Source organism: Littorina saxatilis, linkage group LG4, assembly GCF_037325665.1.
Source record: "Littorina saxatilis isolate snail1 linkage group LG4, US_GU_Lsax_2.0, whole genome shotgun sequence".
Classification (NCBI taxonomy): Eukaryota; Metazoa; Mollusca; class Gastropoda; order Littorinimorpha; family Littorinidae; genus Littorina; species Littorina saxatilis.
Genome location: NC_090248.1, coordinates 17,526,112 through 17,545,889, shown reverse-complemented (window position 1 = coordinate 17,545,889; position 19,778 = coordinate 17,526,112). Strand labels below are relative to the sequence as shown.

The window sequence follows — 19,778 nt, the reverse complement described above, 5'->3', positions numbered from 1 at the left end:
CTCTATGGGGTTCAGGTCCGGGCTGTTGGCTGGCCACAGCATCCTATTGACCCTGGCCTGCTGGATGAAAGTGTTTACAGCTGCAGAGCGATAGGGAGGTGCGTTGTCATCCTGAAGAATCGCACGAGGGCCGATCGCTTCGAGGGCTGAAACGACCAGGGGTTGCAGGATCTCATTCTGGTAGCGGACACCGGTCAAGTTGCCCACTACATGGTACAGAGGTGTCCTTAGACGTGTGCTGATCCCTCCCCACCGTCGCGATATAACCTTCGTGGTTGAAAACGACGTTAAACACCAAATAAAGAAAGAAAGAAAGAATCCCTCCCCAGACCATCACAGAGCCTCCGCCAAAACGCTGTCGTTCCAGAACAGCGCCTTCTGCGAAGCGCTCTCCGCGACGCCTCCACACTCGGATGCGACCATCAGCAGGTTCCAAGCAAAAGCGGGACTCATCTGTAAACAACACCTGAGCCCACTGCTGACGTTGCCACTTCACATGTTGAGTGCACCAGGCTCGGCGAGCTGCTCGATGATTAGCAGTCAGGGTTGTTCCTCGGACTGGACGCCTTGCACGCAAGCCAAAGTTGTGTAAGCGGTTTCGGATCGTCTGACCACTAACAACAGTGTTGGTGGTAGCTTGTAGGCGTTGCCTAATGTTGTTTGCCGTAGCCATTCTTTGTTGCATGGCCTGCCTCTGAATGAAGCGATCCTCTCTTTGTGTGGTGACTCTGGGCCGACCAGAACGTTGTCGCTCCTGCACTCTTCCAGTTGCGTGGAATCTCTGTTTTAGTCTGATGATGACAGAGGGAGCCACTGCAAGCCTCTGGGCCACTTGCCTGGCATCAACACCGTCTTGTAGCCATCCTATTGCCCTTCCTCTATCCAAATCGCTCAGTTTTCTTCGTGGGGGCATGTTGCTACTGTGCATAATTGTGTCAGCGTGTCAACCTTTAAACACAAGCTGGTGAGCGATGTTCATAGCCAGGACCCTGTTGTAGCACGTGCATCACAACCTTTTGCCCTGGCATGCGTTTCGCAAATTTCATGGGGCTATAAAAAACACCCTTTTTCTTCCAAAATGCAGACATTCGGCTCTCCTGCCAGGAAGCCAAACTGCTGCTATCCAAGCTAAAAAGAGAGGAAAGAGAGCAGACACTGTCACAAACATGTGAAGAGAGAGGATGGATACACCTCCCCTACAATAGGAAAGGGCACCACCTCCCACTCCCCCCGAGACCCATGAGCCTGTTGCGTCGCTTGCGCACGGTCAGCAGCCGCATCTACTGGGACAAGGTAGTCTGTCAGTGTGGCAAGACTGGACACCTCACACACGTGTTTGAAGGTTGTGATACTCTCAAGGAAGAGATGTCTAGTCTCATCCGCTACAGAAGGGAGAATGCTCTCAGTCTGGGAGACTTTTTCCTCCCACACCCATCACTCGGAGAGAAACCGATGATGATCTTGGTCACCAATCTGTTCACCTCAACTGTTGCGAGCTGGTTCTAGTGTGCTTGCAGCAGACCCAGCACAGCACAGATCCACTTCTGGAATCTTAAGCTAAATGTGTCCCAAGACACACATTTTGTAGTCCTGGCATCCTGAAAGGCAGAGGCCCCAACCTACAGGTTTGCTTCCATACCAAAAACGCCTCCTGAGACACGGGAACTTGGGAGCATAGGCAACAGCTCCGCTTGAACCTCAGAAACCAAATGTGCCTCCAGACACACAGAGATCCCTTAGACGGCCGAGGCTGTGGTCTCCAAGGTTCTCTTGTACCAAACCGCCTCCTGACTCTGTATCAGATTGCTTGCGCTGGCATCTGCTTACATAGACCCACATTAAGTCACCACCGAGTGGTAGACACAGACGACATTTGGTAGCACTGACTGCCAGCTTCACGGTAATGCGTACCCCTAGCGCGGCTCTGCTTGGGTGGGAATGTTCTGAGCAAAACACTATGTGTTCCTCCATACCCCCTGCCCTCCACGGAACTTCATAATCCCAACCAATTGGGGGGGGGGGGGGGAGTTTTCCCAGTCGGTAGAGGCGCTGGCTTTAAAACCGGTTGTTACTATCAGCGTGGGTTCAACCCCCAAGTTCGGCGCGGGATGTGTGTCCCAGAGTCAACTTTGTGCAGACTCTCCTCGGTGTCCGAACACCCCCGTGTGCACGCATGCGCACTATAAAGATCCCAGGGTCACAGCGAAAGCCTCAGGCCTTGGAAACACGAATACATGCATGCAAAAATATGAAGCCCGGGTGTCCGTTCGGCCAACAGCCAATAAAGTAACCATTTCAGCACTGACCCAAGACGACCCAACCCGGTCCCTAGCCCACTTCAGGTCTCCTCTAGCAGCCGGCAGCTAGCTGTCTACATCCCCCCCCCCCCCCCCCTGCATTTTTATTTTTTTTATTTTTTATACAAAGCCGGGTTTTTCCGAGTAACATGCCCCTATAATTGCTTTGCCGTGAGGGCGTAAAACTTACATTTTCTCTCTCTCTTCTTCCAAAATGCAGAAGCTTTTGAGAAGTACCACAAAGGGAAATAACTCTGCCTGCCTAACAAAATTCTAGGTCAAGATGCATTGCTCATTTGTTAATTCAAACACAATAATCTTTTAATTATTATGTCGATGTTTAATTTTTTGGCAATTTTTTATAATTAGATCCGTTTTTTCAACCATTCCTTGACTTTTTTTGAAGAGTGTACATTTTTGGCGTTTTTCTCAAAGCATTAAAAAAAGACATTGGTAATTGTCTTACGAGCGTGACGCTATGTTTTTTCTGTGTTTTTTTTTCAATACTGATCAACAAGCACTGACTTTTTCTGTGTAGAACTCTCCTCCCCCTTTTGCAGATGCTCGATTAAAGACTTTTAACGGCTCAAACACACCGGTAATGAGCTATTGATTAGATTGGCTAATCACACTGACTTGCATTTTTCATGTAAAACTCGAACATGGCAGTAATGTGGCGTCCATGTGGTGTGTTGGGATGAAAGAAAACTGATTAACAATAGACGGATCTGCATAAAACAGTAATAATTTGCGGCAAGAATGCACTTCATTATACCACAGGCACAACATAAGCAGTCGGTGTACCCTGATTTTGCCAACTATTACTTATTATTATACACATCTAATTATAAACATGTATATTTCTTCCTGACAGAACTGTGGGGTAAGTGACTCAGTGTGTGTTCTGCTTTTGATGTTGCAAGAGGCTGACTTTTGTGCACTTTGTCCCAATTTCAGGGACCCTCTAAAACAGGAATCCCTTCAATTAGATGAAAGGTGTGATATTTTGCACTTCTATTAAATCAAATCATTATTTAGTGCCTTTGTCTTGGTTCTTGCTTACAACAAACAAACAAGCAAACTAAGTTAGTCGGTTTCTCAGTCACTCTGCACGGTCAGCAGTAAAATAGTCAAGTTTCTATGGCGCGGCGGAGGCTAGGGTTCTTTGTGTGTGCTCGTTTCGGGTCTGTGGCTTTGGGTAAAGTGCAACAAATGTCGGACATTTTGCTCACTAAACTTGTCGTGCGAGGACACTATAACCCCAGTAAATAAATCAATTAAAAAAATAGATAAACTCACACATAACGACATCTTCAGTCCCACGTTCCATGCGTAAGAAGCTCTGAGGCGGTATTGTTCCAGCTCTGACTGTTTACACGGTTGTCTAAGATTGCTCCCACAGGTAGCTGTGTTAGGCAGAGTTTCGTTTTATTACCGTCACAATTACTCAGTTGGAAGGAAGTCAAGCGGGAATAGCTCCTCAGTTTTACAAGGCAGAACAACGCATCACCAGGAGTAGTTCGTAACAATTTTGTCAAGTCAGTCACGGTTCTACCAAAAAGTTGTGTTTGCGTTGCTTTAGCTCCCTATTAAGGTTTGTATGGTGTGTGTTGATCTGTGTCAAGTCACGGTTCTACCAAAACGTTGTGTTTGCGTTGCTTTAGCTCCCTATTAAGGTTTGTATGGTGTGTGTTGATCTGTGTCAAGTATAATCACGAAAATGCACGAAAAAACCCAACACTTTTTGCCATAACTTATCTATTATTGCAATATCTACCTATTCTATCGTATAGCTGTCTGTGCCGTTGATAAACGAGGCATTTGAGAACGTTGAAACCCAAAAAGTAACACGGAACTCTGCCTAAGACAGCAACCGTTGGGAGCGATCCGAGACACCTGCGGAAAATTGTTGGCACATCACGGCCTCACAGCTTTTTACGCATGGAACGTCTCCCACACTGTGAGTCCCATAGCAGAGCTCTACAAGTAACTATTCTGCCCCTTTCCTGCTAAGAGGACACCCTTGACTCGTCCCAGTGCTTTCCGTCCGCTCTTGACAGGTGCCACTGTCACACACAAGACACACGTACATGCAGCTTAATCACGTGCACACATCTCTATCTTGTCTTCCATCAACGTGCTTTTAGAAACAGCATCACAGGACGGTTTCATGTGACTTACTGTTACTTGCTTTCAGCTTCAACACCAGTTGTTAGTTAGCCTGTGCGGCATGCGCGTTGTGTGCGTGAAAAACGTTCTGTGTACTCTCTGTAGCGTTCACAACCGCCTCTCAGACGACTGCCGCTGTTTATTAGACAGGGGCGGATCAGTTCATTTTAAGGGGGGGGGGGGGGGTTTCCAAAAGTATATTGTGAAGATAAGGGTGCGAAGCGCCGAGCCGACGGCGCAAAGCGCCTAGCTTGCTATATAGGGGGGTCCGGGGGCATGCTCCCCCGGAAAATTTTGAAACAAAGGATGCAAAATGGTGCAATCTGGTGCATTCTGAGGATGATCATTACCAGTTTCAGGCAGCAGATTTTGTCACTGATTAATACCCCAAAAATTGAAACTCAATTTTTTGGCTGGGGGGGAGGGGGGGGGTCCGGAAACCCCAGAACCCCCCCCCCCCCCTCGTCCGCCCCTGTTAGATTAAGTGAAATAGTAGTGGTGCACAACAATATGGCTGCACAATGGTGATACCAATAGTTATGCACTTTTAGATTTATATTCTGTAACTCTTCTTGTTCTCTTCCTGTTACTATTAAACTTGTCGCAAGATAGCTATGAAAAACTCGGTGTCCTGGATAAAAGGACCAGTATAAAAATAACATGCACATACCATACCTACAAATGATTGTTATTGTGACCTTACTGCGACTTTCAAGCTGTGACATGTCGCTCAGTAAACAGTTGTTACGTAGCAAGTTATCATATAGATGTTTTTTAATCATGTTTATCGATAATGTGTTGTCGTAGATAAAGAGTATTTGAGTAATATACGAGTATTCGTAATACTGATAAGACATGCAATTAATCACTTGAGCAAGAGAAAGAACGTTAAGGTCAGAATAAAAAGGGTTCTCTTGCTGCCTTTCGTAATCTTGTGGTTTGATTTGTGGTTTTGCTCTCCCTGTCGTTCCCTTTTCTCAGCTTCTTACCGTGTCCCTAATCTCACCCCACTAAACTGCTTTTGCATGTGGTTACTACTTGTATGTCCATTGAAGTTCATGATTCTTTTGATAATTATTTATTTAATGCATTTACGCTAAACACACACAGGCATCAACAACAACAACAACAACAACAACAACAACAACAACAACAGTGTTACTAGTAACTAAGCTCACTACGCGCACATGCACTCACACACACACACACACACACACACACACACACACACACACACACTAAACACCCACACACATGAACACACACACGCATGGCACGCACGCACACACATCATTACAATGCAGTTGACTGTAAACCCTATTTGACCCACACACACACAAATTTAGATGACATAACTTGCCATAAGTACAGGCCAACCAATTTAAGACACCCCGTCCCCTTTTTTTTAAGACGGGCCCAGTTACTAGGAAATTCTGTTCATAACTTATGTGAACTTAACTTCATTTAAAGACTCCCTATCTCTGACTTTCTCAGATTTTGAGATAACAAAATGGGGGGGTTTCATTTTTTAAAGTTATAGCGTTTGTGGCAGGAGCTGGGACTGAGCAAAGAAGCCTTACAGCACATCCAGCGACTGGGAGAGGAGAAGGGGCTCATCGTACTGCACGGTGGATCAGGGGGTTACCACAGGAACTCCGTGAGTCAAACACAAACACCTGTATTTAGACACTTGAGTAAATGGGCTGATGAATGAGCGAATAAGTAATTAATACATCAGTAAACAAGAAGGGCAAAGCCCATACGACTCACATGCTTGACCTTGACCTTTACATGACCTTGACCTTCAGGGTCAAGGTCAAATAACTAAACCTAGCAATGACATCATACACTAAGAACTGCTTTACACATTTTTCCTACCAAAATACATGTGACCTCGACCCAAGGTCAAGGTCATCCAAGGTCATGCAACACAAAGCTGTTAATTCAAGACATAGGAAGTACAATGGTGCTTATTGGCTCTTTCTACCATGAGATATGGTCACTTTTAGTGGTTCACTACCTTATTTTGGTCACATTTCATAAGGGTCAAAGTGACCTTGACCTTGATCATATGTGACCAAATGTGTCTCATGATGAAAGCATAACATGTGCCCCACATAATTTTTAAGTTTGAAACAGTTATCTTCCATAGTTCAGGGTCAAGGTCACTTCAAAATATGTATACAATCGAAAATTTTTAAGTAAATTTTCATTTGATTAATATACTTACCCGAATCACATAATTGCATTGACCCACTTTAGATGCTTAGGTTATGATAAAAGCTACCCCGTCTAGGTATAAGGGGAGCAACCCCAACTAAAAAAGTGACTGCACCAGCATGGCTGACACCCTGGGTTACGTCCCATGTAGCATGCTACATCATCATTGGTGCTGGTCACGTGATACCCCTTCAATCGACTAATAGAATACTGAACAAGAAGGGCAAAGCCCATACGACTCACATGCTTGACCTAAACCTAGCAATGACATCATACACTAAGAACTGCTTTACACATTTTTCCTACCAAAATACATGTGACCTTGACCCAAGGTCAAGGTCATCCAAGGTCATGCAACACAAAGCTGTTAATTCAAGACATAGGAAGTACAATGGTGCTTATTGGCTCTTTCTACCATGAGATATGGTCACTTTTAGTGGTTCACTACCTTATTTTGGTCACATTTCATAAGGGTCAAAGTGACCTTGACCTTGATCATATGTGACCAAATGTGTCTCATGATGAAAGCATAACATGTGCCCCACATAATTTTTAAGTTTGAAACAGTTATCTTCCATAGTTCAGGGTCAAGGTCACTTCAAAATATGTATACAATCCAACTTTGAAGAGCTCCTGTGACCTTGACCTTGAAGCAAGGTAAACCAAACTGGTATCAAAAGATGGGGCTTACTTTGCCCTATATATCATATATAGGTGAGGTATTCAATCTCAAAAACTTCAGAGAAAATGTGAAAAATGTGAAAAATAGCTGTTTTTTAGACAACATTTATGGCCCCTGCGACCTTGACCTTGAAGCAAGGTCAAGATGCTATGTATGTTTTTTGGGGCCTTGTCATCATACACCATCTTGCCAAATTTGGTACTGATAGACTGAATAGTGTCCAAGAAATATCTAACGTTAAAGTTTTCCGGACGGACGGACGGACGGACGACTCGGGTGAGTACATAGACTCACTTTTGCTTCGCATGTGAGTAAATAAAAAAGGAAGTGAAAAAGTAAATAGATCAAAAGATTAAATTAACCACACTCAAAAGAAACAAAGAAGAAAGAAAGAAAGAAAGAAAATTAGAGTGAAACAAAGAAGAAGTAGTGTTAGTTTAGTGTTTAATTGTCAGTGCCTTCATTTCAGAAACTCAGCCATTTTTACACAGAGACACACACACACACCAATACCATCTCCAGTACCACATTTATTCCAGCCAGCACTTATGGTTTATCCAACAGAGTCTGTTGGGTGTTCTCCGGTTCTTTGGCCGCTTCTGTCAGGATCATGTGATCGAGCTGGAGGCGGCGTGTCAACAGCAGGACAAGGATCACAGCCACGTGCTCACGGCTGACGAAACCAAACAGTGCCTGAGAGCCGCCGGCATTCGACTCACCAGTGTAAGACTCAATCTTGCATAATTTGTTTTTGATTATCAACTACTTCAACTCAAGCGGAAATAATAGCACTTAATGACTATGGCGCCATTTATGTCAGAATCGTTTCTGCTTGCTAGAGCGCCGATGCATGCACATACAAAAACATGTCTATATATAAACAACACATAGATTCATTTTGAACACACAACAGCCACGCAAGCACACACACGCATGCATTCATGTTCATTTTCACGCACGTATTATATACACACACAACAGTGTGACACACACGCACACTCACACATTGCATCTCACCTCACATATTCACAAGATTAGTTCTACATCAACGAGACACATTTACATATCAGCTCCCAATAGCAAAGCCTCTGTTTCATGAATTGTTTCTGTTTCCTGTGCAGAGGCAACTGGACTTTATCATCGATGAGATCGACTTTTCACATTCTGGTCGGATTAATTACACGTAAGTTTTTATAACTGTTTCATACATTTTGGTCATACTAATCACACCCAAGTTTTAGTGTCAGTTACAAGTCATGTTCATATTGTGGTCGTGTCAACTAAAGGTAAGTTTAAGTGCCTTTACTCAGATTCACAAAGTGAACTTTAAAACAAGCTATTCAGGAACTGGAAAGTAAACAGTTGCATATCTGTGAAACTTGGAGAAACATCAGACGTTTAAATCTGCGTTTTGTGGCAGTGCAACTGCCTCATTCTTCCAAGTTTTATACCGCCTTATAAGACCTCCACAAGTGTTGGAAAATGCAGGTCTTTAAAAGGGAGAGAGTCTTAAAATGGTAAATGTATAGACGTATAACTAACAGAAAATCTGGAAAGCTGGGGTATTGAATGGGGAGGGAGGGGGTGATTTTAAAACTGTATTCATAATGTGAACGTCTTTCACGTTTGTTGTTTATGTTCTGTTTTGCTTCTTGTTTTTATTTCTTTTGTTGCGATTTTCCCCAGGGACATTCTCTCGGGCAAAGTGTTCAGCGAATATGACAAGAGACGGCCATCTCGTGGGTTCAGCCTGTCTCCGGGAATGCAGAGCAGGCTGCATAGACCCTCTTGACCCGCAGAAACGTGAACACACTATGACACTTTCTCTTGCTGACCACAACACCGCACAAGGATGCACCACTGTGTACAGATGCATGAATGGTTCCGAGAAACAAAGGAAAATTAGCGCTCTAATATAGATTACAAGAGTGAGGGAGATATGGGAGAACCTGTCTCCTGAGAGAATATCGAAACTGATGTATTGAAATAACGGATATCTTTCTAGGCCTGTGGATCATACCCAAGTTTTTGTGTCAGTTACAAGCAAAACTGGCAGTCATATAGATAATTACACATTGAAATAAAAGAACAGGGAACAGAAGAAAAACATAAAGTACAGGTTGATCGAGGAGAAACCAATGATTGAGAAATGTTTCTATTTGATGACATTAAAACGAACATTCTCTAGCAAGCTGCCCTTCTTCGAGCTTCGTCTTTAATCAGAATTGGCAATGTCAGATGCACATTGGTCCCAGACAGGGAACAGACACAGCTTGCAAGAAACGATGTGAAGAGCTCGTCATGCTTTTTGTGCGATTCATTGTGCGCATGCATGTAGTATAGAAAGGATTGTGTGCATGTATGTCTGTGCGAGTTCAAAATTGTTACCTCGTATTTGTTTCATGGAAGGATTGAAAGCATTACCTTTAGTCCATGTTATTGTGTCTGAAAGCTGACTTCTGTGAATACCTCCATCAAGCAGATATGCAATATGTTGTGTCACTGTTGTTGTTTCATTGTTTTGGGTGCTTTTTTCTCTTCTTTTTTTACATTCACAGTGGTGAAAAAAACACCTCTCTCACTTGCAAAATTTGATGAGGTGAAAGCGCATTTACCTCTTTCCCTGTGGGTGCCTTATGCAATGGTAAGAATCAACTTCTTGTCATTGATGCAGTCAGTCAGGCACAATCAGGCACAGAATGATAACACACACAGACAGGTACACACACAGACGTGTGGGTGAACAGACAGATAAACACACTAACAAACACATGGATGTGTGCACACACAAATCCCCATAAACACACACACACACACACAAATACACAGAAGAGTCGAAGTTAATTGTAATGGAAACTTCTTGCATTCTACCATCAACTCAATACATCTTGACAGTAGCGGCTTTGAGTATGTCCTCCAGAGACTGACAAAGATACAAATGCCACAGATTCATATGCCTTTGAATAAAACCTCAGGGGTCAGACTGAATTAAAACAATCAAAAATAAAACTCATTAACAAGTCTGAATACACTACAAATGCACACAGTGTACTATTTACATGTTATGCTTACATGTACACAAACAAATAACATCATTCTGAAAAATAGTCTAGTTTTGCATCTGTACAGCTATATACAATGTCTGGTTCTATGCTACACCACTGTTCATGACACACTCCTTTGCAAGCTTATGTTGTCAGCTAAAAAAAATAAAAAAAATAAAAGCAATGTTCATACAACTAGGAGCACCAACAAAGCTGGCAAAAACTATTTATGCACAAAAAACAATGAAGATAGCAACTATCCCAGATCAAACTTCACAATCTTTGGAGAATAAATACAGCACACACAATTACATACACAAACATTGACAAGAAACAACCTGACACTGCATTATATACAATTCTCCATATGCATGATCATTACAGTGGTACTCCCGACGAACGACCCCCCCATCAGAGACCCTCTCCCTTCTCAGACCTCATTCTTGCTGACGGATTAGTTTTGCTATATAAATCACCCCCATGGCCGACTCCCCCCAGAACCCGATTTGCGACCGACTAGTTGTTACAATTTGCGACCTTGTAACGACATTTTCAAATCAAAACCTAACAAAAAATCGTAACGTTTTGCTTGAATCTCTGAAAAAAGATCGCAAAAATCACTCGGTCGGAAATATAACAGACGACGCGTTTAGGTCTCGATTGCGCATGTCCGGCGTTCACAATTTTACGATCCCAACATGCCCTTTTCTTTGTCCACTTCCTTTCGAAAAATCAACAAACACACGCGCGAGCATCAACGATCTTCTTCTTCGACCATGGCTTCGAACTCTCCTTCAACTTCAAACGCTCAATCGCGCGGAAAGAAGAGGAAAAAAATACATACCTCTTGCTTTTTATTGAATTAGATTATCAAATTAATTCACCAAACCACAACTGTAATTATGCCACAACTTCGACGGACCCTGAAGGTATTTCTCTCTTTCTCTCTGTCACTGATTTTTTCTCTCTCACTGTCTTTTTCTGACCTGACCTCACCCCCCATGTAAGACCCCCCCCCCCCTTTTAAGACCTAAATTTGTCAGATTTTGGGAGGTCTTACATGGGGAGTACCACTGTATCACATTGTTCATATACCTTGATTATATAGACACACATCAACAGTTATAACTTCAATCAATTTCCTTACACATACATCCATTTATACGATCACTTTCATAATTAAGAGCCTGTTTGCACAGGAGGTAATGCACACTATACATTTCACATTAACTTCTTTCAACTGTTTCAAGTGACTTTTATTTCCTCATGCAAGACCAGCCCGTCATCTCCTAAAACATATTGACAAAACTGATGCATAGAGGCAGCATTATCTATACCAACTATATACATCTTTTTGACAACAAAAATTGGTAAATCTCTCTATAAGTTCATGCAAGAATCTGTGATACATTGTAGCTCTTGTTATTAGCTTTTTTGTCTTTTCAAAGACAGAAAGCATAATGGGAGATTTGGATCAACTAGTACATTGTACTTACATGAGAAAAATATAAACACGCGTGTGTACCTGTGGAGTTAATGAGGAGGGGAAGAGATAAGTGCGGTCAGATGGAAATTTTGAGATTCCAACAAAATATAATTTGTAAGATACTGAAACAGACATCAAGAACACCAACAAAATATGTTATGACAAAAACATAACTACAAACCAAGCTGTAACGTTATGCAAAGTCCTCTTTTCTTTTCAATGAGAGGGTGAGGACAAGAAACAATATAACAGACCAAAGAAAAACAGGAGTTTCACCCACACCTGCTTGTACATATGTGTATGCAACAAAAAAGGTGTAAACAAATTGTGCAGAGGAACTCTTCACCAGAATCATCAAGCTTGATACCCTTTCACATGTATGTGGAAACAACAATAGTGGACCCCCCCTTTTTTTTAACACCCCAAATCTGAGAAAAGCAGGTCATAAAAATGGAGGTGAACTCAAACAGAGGTTATTAACAGAAAATCTTAAGAAAGCAGGGACTTCAAAGAGGGAAGTTTTAAAACAGGGGTCTTACTAACTCTTACAAGGGGGGTTCCACAGTATTTACAGCCAGCTTGTATTTTGAACTGAGGTCCAACCACTTGCTGCTGCTGGTTACATGTTTCTTTTCACTACAGCGAGAATTAAACTCTAGACAACATGCCCACAATTAAAACTCTAATTCAGTCAAGCTTCCCGCGTAAAATCTATTTCAATCTATGCACACCCTGTTTTATTTCCTACTGGTTCACTGCTGTGAAAGGATGCCCAAGCTAATAATATTGCTACAGTAAATTGTTCAAGTTTTGTCTATTCAGCCTATTAGGACAGAAAGCAAAAGAAGCAAAACTACTGATGCCTTATTTCCATGCCGTTGCCGACATTAACGTCCGATTTCACTGGTTGCAAATTCAGCACAAGCACACACAGCAATCTATAAAAGGAAAAGTCCCTGAAATGACCATATCATGGTAAATGTTATGATCTTGATAGTAGTGTATTGTGTTCATGCATAACAAGAAATCAACATGGTGCTACCAACCTTGTGGAGTCTGCAACCATGTTTCTAGCTCCAGTTGCAAGAAGTGAGCACTTCCGAAAGCATTTCAAGAGCTATAAGCATCAACAGGTTAGCTTCAGATCCTTGACTTAACGGACATGAAACTCAACAAACATTATTATGCTACTCTTTGGTTCAACTATGCCTTTTTCAAGCATGTTAATATCAATGGCTATCAAATTCATGCTGTTCCCAGTAAGACAGAAATGAACTTAGTTCTCAACCATATTCATCCTAGCTACAGACCCCCACAGAAAAGTTTTGTTTGTTTGTTTGCTTAACGCCCAGCCGACCACGAAGGGCCATATCAGGGCGGTCCACAGAAAGGTCACCTCAAGGCTACTGAACCTGGTTAGTTCTAAACCCACCACAGCATGGCCAAGAAAACTTTCAACCTCACTTTTTTGTTTATTTCTGAATGTTCTGCAATTACCATTAAGTACACTTTCGTGTTTCGCGTCCAAACAGTCATTTTATCTGGTCGTCACTTAGCTTGAACCAGCATTTTGCAATACAGTAACATCCAGTGGAGACAAGAATCAGCAAGTAAGTTTAAATTAGACAAACTACACATATCACGTTTTTACTCAAGATTAATGGAATATTATAATGCAGATCACAGGGTTTTTTTAACAGTGAATTTCATGGATCGACTATTCACAGCAAAGCTGATGAATAAGAACACCAACTACAAATCACACAATCAACGTCATTCGTTACAAGTGTAACCTTGGCCCACATTATTTCAAGAAAACTGAATAAGGATGAAACACATATATACACACAAAAAGTAAAATCTCATGATGCTAAAACTGATGTCATAAACAAAATAATCTGCATTGGTGATGAAACCATTACTTACTTGTTTTCCAAACATGATTTGTGCTAACAATGAACCTCCTGAGAACTAAAATCACTGGGTATGCTCTTTGTACCCTTATACCTGCAGGAAGCACGCTAAGAGAATATCAGAGAATTATTATGCAGCATCCCTGTGTGCGCACAAGTAATGCCCTCAATACACTAACATACGAACAAACACTAACAAGACATTCATACACACATCAAGACAATATAAAGACGACAGAAATAGAAGATCCTCTTTTTTCCTGATAACCCTAATATCCTTCATGTCAATGCAAAAAGGCTTTAACTTTTCTTAGAGGTGGATCAGAGGGATTTATGATGACTGAACATAGAAGTAAGGTACATGGGAAGAAAGGACACCCTTGGGACCAGCCAAAGTTGTCACTACATTGCAGCTGGCCTTTTTTACATTTAGTCAAGTTTTGACTATGTTTTAACATAGAGGGGGAATCGAGATGAGGGTCGTGGTGTGTGTATGTATGTGTGTGTGTGTGTGTGTAGAGCGATTCAGAGAAAACTACCGAACCGATTTTCATGAAACTTTACATGAGAGTTCCTGAGTATAATATCCCCACCCGTTTTTTTCATTTTTTGGATAAATGTCTTTGATGACATCATATCCGGCTTTTTGTGTAAGTTGAGGCGGCACTGTCACGCTCTCATTTTTTCAATCAAATTGGTTGAAATTTTGGTCAAGTAATCTTTGACGAAGCCCGGATTTTGGTATGTATTGCATTTCAGCTTGGAGGCTTACAAATTAATTTATGAGTTTGCTCATTAAAGTTGTCATTAAAATCGAATTTTCAGAAACAGATTAAAATTGATTGCGTTGTATTCCTCATCTTCTCCTGAATTCAAAAATATATAGATATGTCATGTTTACTATAATAATATGCTCAGAATGAAAGGAAATAGGTTCAGTAAGTACGACAGACGCGTGCTTCGCGGAGGCGAGCGTGACCCGTCTCGGTCTTCGGTATAGTTAGCCGAGACTATCTGAAAGTAGTCTCGGCGATGATTGGTTTGTGGTGTTGATCTTGACAAAATGTCTTTATATCGCTTCACGCGACTTGTTAACTTTATACTTTGGTCAAGTTACTAGATAGAGGCATCAGAAGGTGGCCTTTGCTGAACAAACCAGCTTCAACCCCACATCCTACCAGCCATTCAAAAACCTCCTCTGTCATAAGCTGAAAACCAGGTTCTTTTGTTTGATTATGCCATGCCAGATCCATTCCACCCCCCCTCACCCCACCCCATTCACCCACACAGCACGGTGTAAAGTTCAATCACAACAGTGTTTCAAGGCAAACATTTTGACATTAACTGACTGAGTAATTACTTCGCATGATCTGATAAAAAGATGAAAAAACAAACAAAAGCTTTACCAACTGGTCATGAAACCATTACTTTCGCGATTTTAAAATACATTTCATGACCCAATGAACCTTCCTTTTCCCTTACACAGACCTGGGAACCCCTGTTTTGCACTTGGAGTATTTTCAAACAAACTTGGTATATTTTCCGAAAATGAGCGTACTCAACACAGCATTTGAACATCCATGATTCAAACATGCTTCACACGCGTCCGTCACAGCATTAATTAAGTTTACCAATACATTTAAAGCACATGCTTCTTTTAATGTTTACTGACAAAAACTGTAATCATGTGTCAAAATACTGGATCAGCTTCGGGATGCGCTTGTGAAAAAAAGTAGTCTAGTAATTTTTTCTCGTCGCATTTCGTTCCACTGACCATACTGATCGTATTCTAGACAATCATGCGTGCAAAATACGGCAAAATTGTATGGGTTCCCAGGTCTGCTTACATCATCTTCATAGGGTGACTTTTTATTGGAGTTTGTACATGAAACAGATTAACACCTTGGTGTATTGGGAATCAAATCAGACAAAACTAGACGGAAACAAGTTTCTTCAGGCATCATCTACTTGCAATTTGAAAGATGCAAGAAACTTTGCAAATGTTTTGTCCAAAAAAATACAGAATTCATGAGCACCAAAGTGAAACAAAAAGTGCAATGGAAACCATACCAAACATAACAAAATGAGTAGCACGAAGGCAATCTAATTCAAAGCAACAGATATTGTATATCAAAAAAAAAGCAGATTAGTTAAAATTACATCATACCAAAATAGGTGGAGAACAGAGGTGAAATCATTCAATGGGAATGAAAAGAGATTTTGCATCATTTCTCTAAAAGTTTATCCAGCAGAGTTTCACACATCACACATCACTGACAACCCATGTCAAGATAGCTTACAGCTGTATCACTCAGACCACATGTAAGCTGTAGAAAGATAAATCTATTTCCACACACACACAACTGTCCTACTCATGAAGTCATTGGGATATGCACATGTCAGCGATATAGGGACTCTACTCCAGACTTACAGACAAGTTTCTTGCTTTCTAGCAAGGTGATAAGGCCCGAAGAGGTTGCAGAGAAATTCTATCAGCAGTCGGTACTGTTAGCCAGTGGGGTTAAGATTTCAGATTCCTCAGATCCTTCAGGGCTGCTCCCTCTTTCTCCATGACCAGCCTGACAGCGTCACAGACATTGGCCACCATGTGGTTGGGCTTTTTCAATTCAGGGTTGATGACAAAGTCCCTGTGGTTGTGATTGGATGAGCGCTGGCCCTTGAAGGAGAACAAGTCCATTTCTTCGCTAAACACACCGGTGCATACTAAGATGGACTCACAGCCCTCTGTGTACAGTCCTTGTGTGTCGTTGGCCTCCTCTGCAGAAAGTACAACCTCCCTTGCCACATCCCCCACCACCACCTCTGGTTCTTCATCCTCATCCATCGGAGATTCGATGACTGGCGCATGACCCATGTCCGCCGCTGGTAACTCTTCTTCATCGTCTGAGATGTATTCCCCATCAACCTGTGCCATTCGTAGTTTCTTCTTAATACTGGTTGATTGGGAGACAGGTGCAGAGTTCTGTTGTTGTCGCTGTAGGTTACGTTTGCGCAAATACTGGTTATACAAGTTTCCTCCATAAATGTCTGTCTCAGGGTTGTCTCTGAAAACACAAAACAAAGCACATTTACCGCTGAGCTCAACAGCTTGTCAAAACAACACAGTCATAGTCATTGAAACTCGGCCCTTTCTAGTTTTGAGTCAACAAGACAAAATAACATGCATTCATGGTTTTTTCATTGTTGTAATGGTTTGTGGATATGACCATTACATTTTTTTTTACACAGAAAGTGTACAAAAACTGCTGTAGCTAAACGTTCCTGCACTATCTTTTTAGGTGATTTGATGCATCAGAGCAACAGCTGAATTAGCAAACTTTGAGTTCTACATTTTCCTCATGTTGTATTTGAGTTTTAATCAAGACTGACAGCATCCACACAAGCATGTCAGTGTTCATTTCAGCATGTGTTCTCTTTGACCAATGTTAAGTGCAGTGATATTCCACCTGTTTTCTGGCAAGGACAGTTTTGTTAAACAGTACAGAAACCATACCAAATTTGGATAACCATTCAATTTTTCACTTGCATTCTGCTGCCAGCCCTCATTCATTACCATGTACAGTTTTAAAACCATAAATTTACAGTCTTACTTTTAGAAGGCCAACATAAAGTACATGTTTCAGTTGTGCATGAGATATTCCTGATTTTTTGCTCCCTAAGTAACACAGACCACCAAAATATTTAACACATCACAGGTCCTCAAACAAAACATAAATAATCAAACGTTTACATCCTTTCTATATATATCCTTCTTCAACAAAAGAGAATAGAGAAAGAACTTAGCTTACCCTATACAATAGATGGTTTGAATACCATCAATGCCCAGCTGTTTCGCCTGTTGATGCAGTAGGTAGTCGGCATGGTGGTACGTGATCTCACTGGGTTTGCCAATCAAGGCTGTGTACTTCAGCTCTCGCCCTGTGATTTTCTGTCACATAAACATCTCAAGTCAATCAAAAATACTAAACAAATTCCCACTCCATGAACTGGAAAAGATCAGGTTTATCCTGCACATCATGACTCTCAGCTACAACTGAACTTTGAACTCACCTGCAGTAAAATTTCAAAAAACAGCTCAACATATTATCTGATTCCATTTCTTACAGTTCCCGAAACTGTGTGATCTGTGAGATGTGCATGCGTGTGAATAGCCATTACCCGTATACATGTACGGGTTGGCCTTCAAACATGAGTTCTACATTGGTTGGAGGACAACTCCAAAAAAGACTTTTATGCAGTGTAGTGTGACAGAAAAACAAGGAAGAAACCTTGAACCCAGGTAAAAGCAAAGAACAAAGCTCGACATGAGCCAGACCATGTGTCCATCTCCATCGCAGAATAGAATGCAATGAAGGAGCAGAATGACAGAATTTTAACTTTGCTATCCTTCTGTTCCTGTAAACTGCAATCATAGAATTCTACACAAATTTTAACTTGGTAAGTATATGTCCTCATTTATGTGTTGAATTCTAATGGTATAGCCTCAAATAAAATGTTTTTACATATAATTCATAAAATGGAGACTGTACTTCAAACACAAACAGTTTATTTGGTCCCCAGTAACAAGCCACCAAGTATATCAAAATGTGCAGTTTATTATAAGGCTGAATTACACACATGAGCAGACCCATGCACAAACAGGCACATTACATACTAAAACTGAGATTTCTCAGTTTAACCCCTTCACTGCCACACTATAACAGCATTTTGGTATTGCTGTGCGCCAGGGCAAATTTCGCTTTCTTCGGTAGGTTCACTTTACTTTATTTGGTGTTTAACGTCGTTTTCAACCGTTCAAGGTTATATCGCGACGGGGGAAGGGGGAAGATGGGATAGAGCCACTTGTTAATTGTTTCTTGTTCACAAAAGCACTAATCAAACAACTGCTCCAGGGGCTTGCAACGTAGTACAATATACAGTCGAACTCGCTTAAGACGAATCACTGGGGATCGGAAAAAAAGTTCGTCTTTACCAAAATTCGTATTAAGAAAATTGATTGATTTTTTTTATTTTTTTTTTTAAGTCTTGTACATTTTATGGTGTTTCAATTTGTTTCTTTCGCAACTTTCATGCTGCTTCACGTTTAGACAATAAAGTGACATATTCAGTTACATGTTCATGTGTGTCTCATGTTGAGTGATGATTGTTGAGTTTGAGTGAGAGTGAGCACACAGATGTTTCATCCAGTTGTTACGTTTTTGGTCACACACACGCACACACTGACAGTGACACTGTCCACATTCGCGGTGTTCCTATCATTTGTCTGGAATCACTTACCTTGGCGACGAGTAGCAAACCTTGGCCAATTTAGTTTTTTTGTGTTTTGTTGCAACATGATGTTCAAATCCAAATCGATAGCACTGACTGACTGATAAACTATCGCGAACCGGCGAACGCAAACGTTGAGAGTGTGGTTTCCCTTGTCCAAGGGAAACCACTCTGGCATCTATATTTTTTGGCAATGGCGTCCGTTCAAAACATTGATGTTTCGTTTTTGGTATTCGTGAAGGAAATAAACGTCAGTCAGTCATTCATGTTCAGTGTCTGAGCTATCAATCACTTTGATTCTAAATTTGAAATTGTTTTGTGAGTACAGTGTAATCAGTTTAACTTTATTCAGTGATCGGTTGAGCAATGGTTCAAGCAGTCGACGCAAGGGAAGACTTTGACACATGTATTCAAACTTCTCAAATTCCCATGATATGTCGATCTCGGGACGAGTTTAAAGATTTCGTCATAAGCGTGAGTAAATTACAGACATTATGCATGCTTGGGAATCCAAAAAGTGCTCGTTATAAGCATAAATTCGTTACAAAGAATTCGTTTTAAGCATTTTTTTTAAGCATGAAGAAAGAGGTATTCAGTTGGGAACTTAAAACTAATACGTTATAAGTCAAAATTCGTAACTAGCGTGTTCGTTTTAAGTGGGTTCGACTGTATGACCTT

The 19,778-nt window shown here is 41.4% G+C and overlaps 2 protein-coding genes across 2 annotated transcripts in view; one reads left to right on the top strand and one right to left on the bottom strand.

Moving 5' to 3' along the window:
• LOC138964116 (leucine-rich repeat-containing protein 74A-like) overlaps nucleotides 1–9,858 on the top strand; it is a 44,304-nt gene extending 34,446 nt beyond the window's left edge. Inside the window, exons 13-16 of the mRNA XM_070336001.1 lie at nucleotides 6,019–6,123; nucleotides 7,933–8,091; nucleotides 8,490–8,551; nucleotides 9,055–9,858. Of these exons, the coding sequence (XP_070192102.1) occupies nucleotides 6,019–6,123; nucleotides 7,933–8,091; nucleotides 8,490–8,551; nucleotides 9,055–9,160 (432 nt within the window). The 3' untranslated portion in view covers nucleotides 9,161–9,858. The remainder of the gene's footprint in view (nucleotides 1–6,018; nucleotides 6,124–7,932; nucleotides 8,092–8,489; nucleotides 8,552–9,054) is intronic.
• Nucleotides 9,859–10,202: 344 nt separating this feature from the next.
• The window catches only part of LOC138964118 (haloacid dehalogenase-like hydrolase domain-containing 5), a 46,701-nt gene continuing 37,125 nt past the window's right edge, over nucleotides 10,203–19,778 (bottom strand). The window contains exons 7-8 of the mRNA XM_070336002.1: nucleotides 17,621–17,760; nucleotides 10,203–16,876 (exon numbers count right to left, since the gene is read on the bottom strand). Of these exons, the coding sequence (XP_070192103.1) occupies nucleotides 16,333–16,876; nucleotides 17,621–17,760 (684 nt within the window). The 3' untranslated portion in view covers nucleotides 10,203–16,332. The remainder of the gene's footprint in view (nucleotides 16,877–17,620; nucleotides 17,761–19,778) is intronic.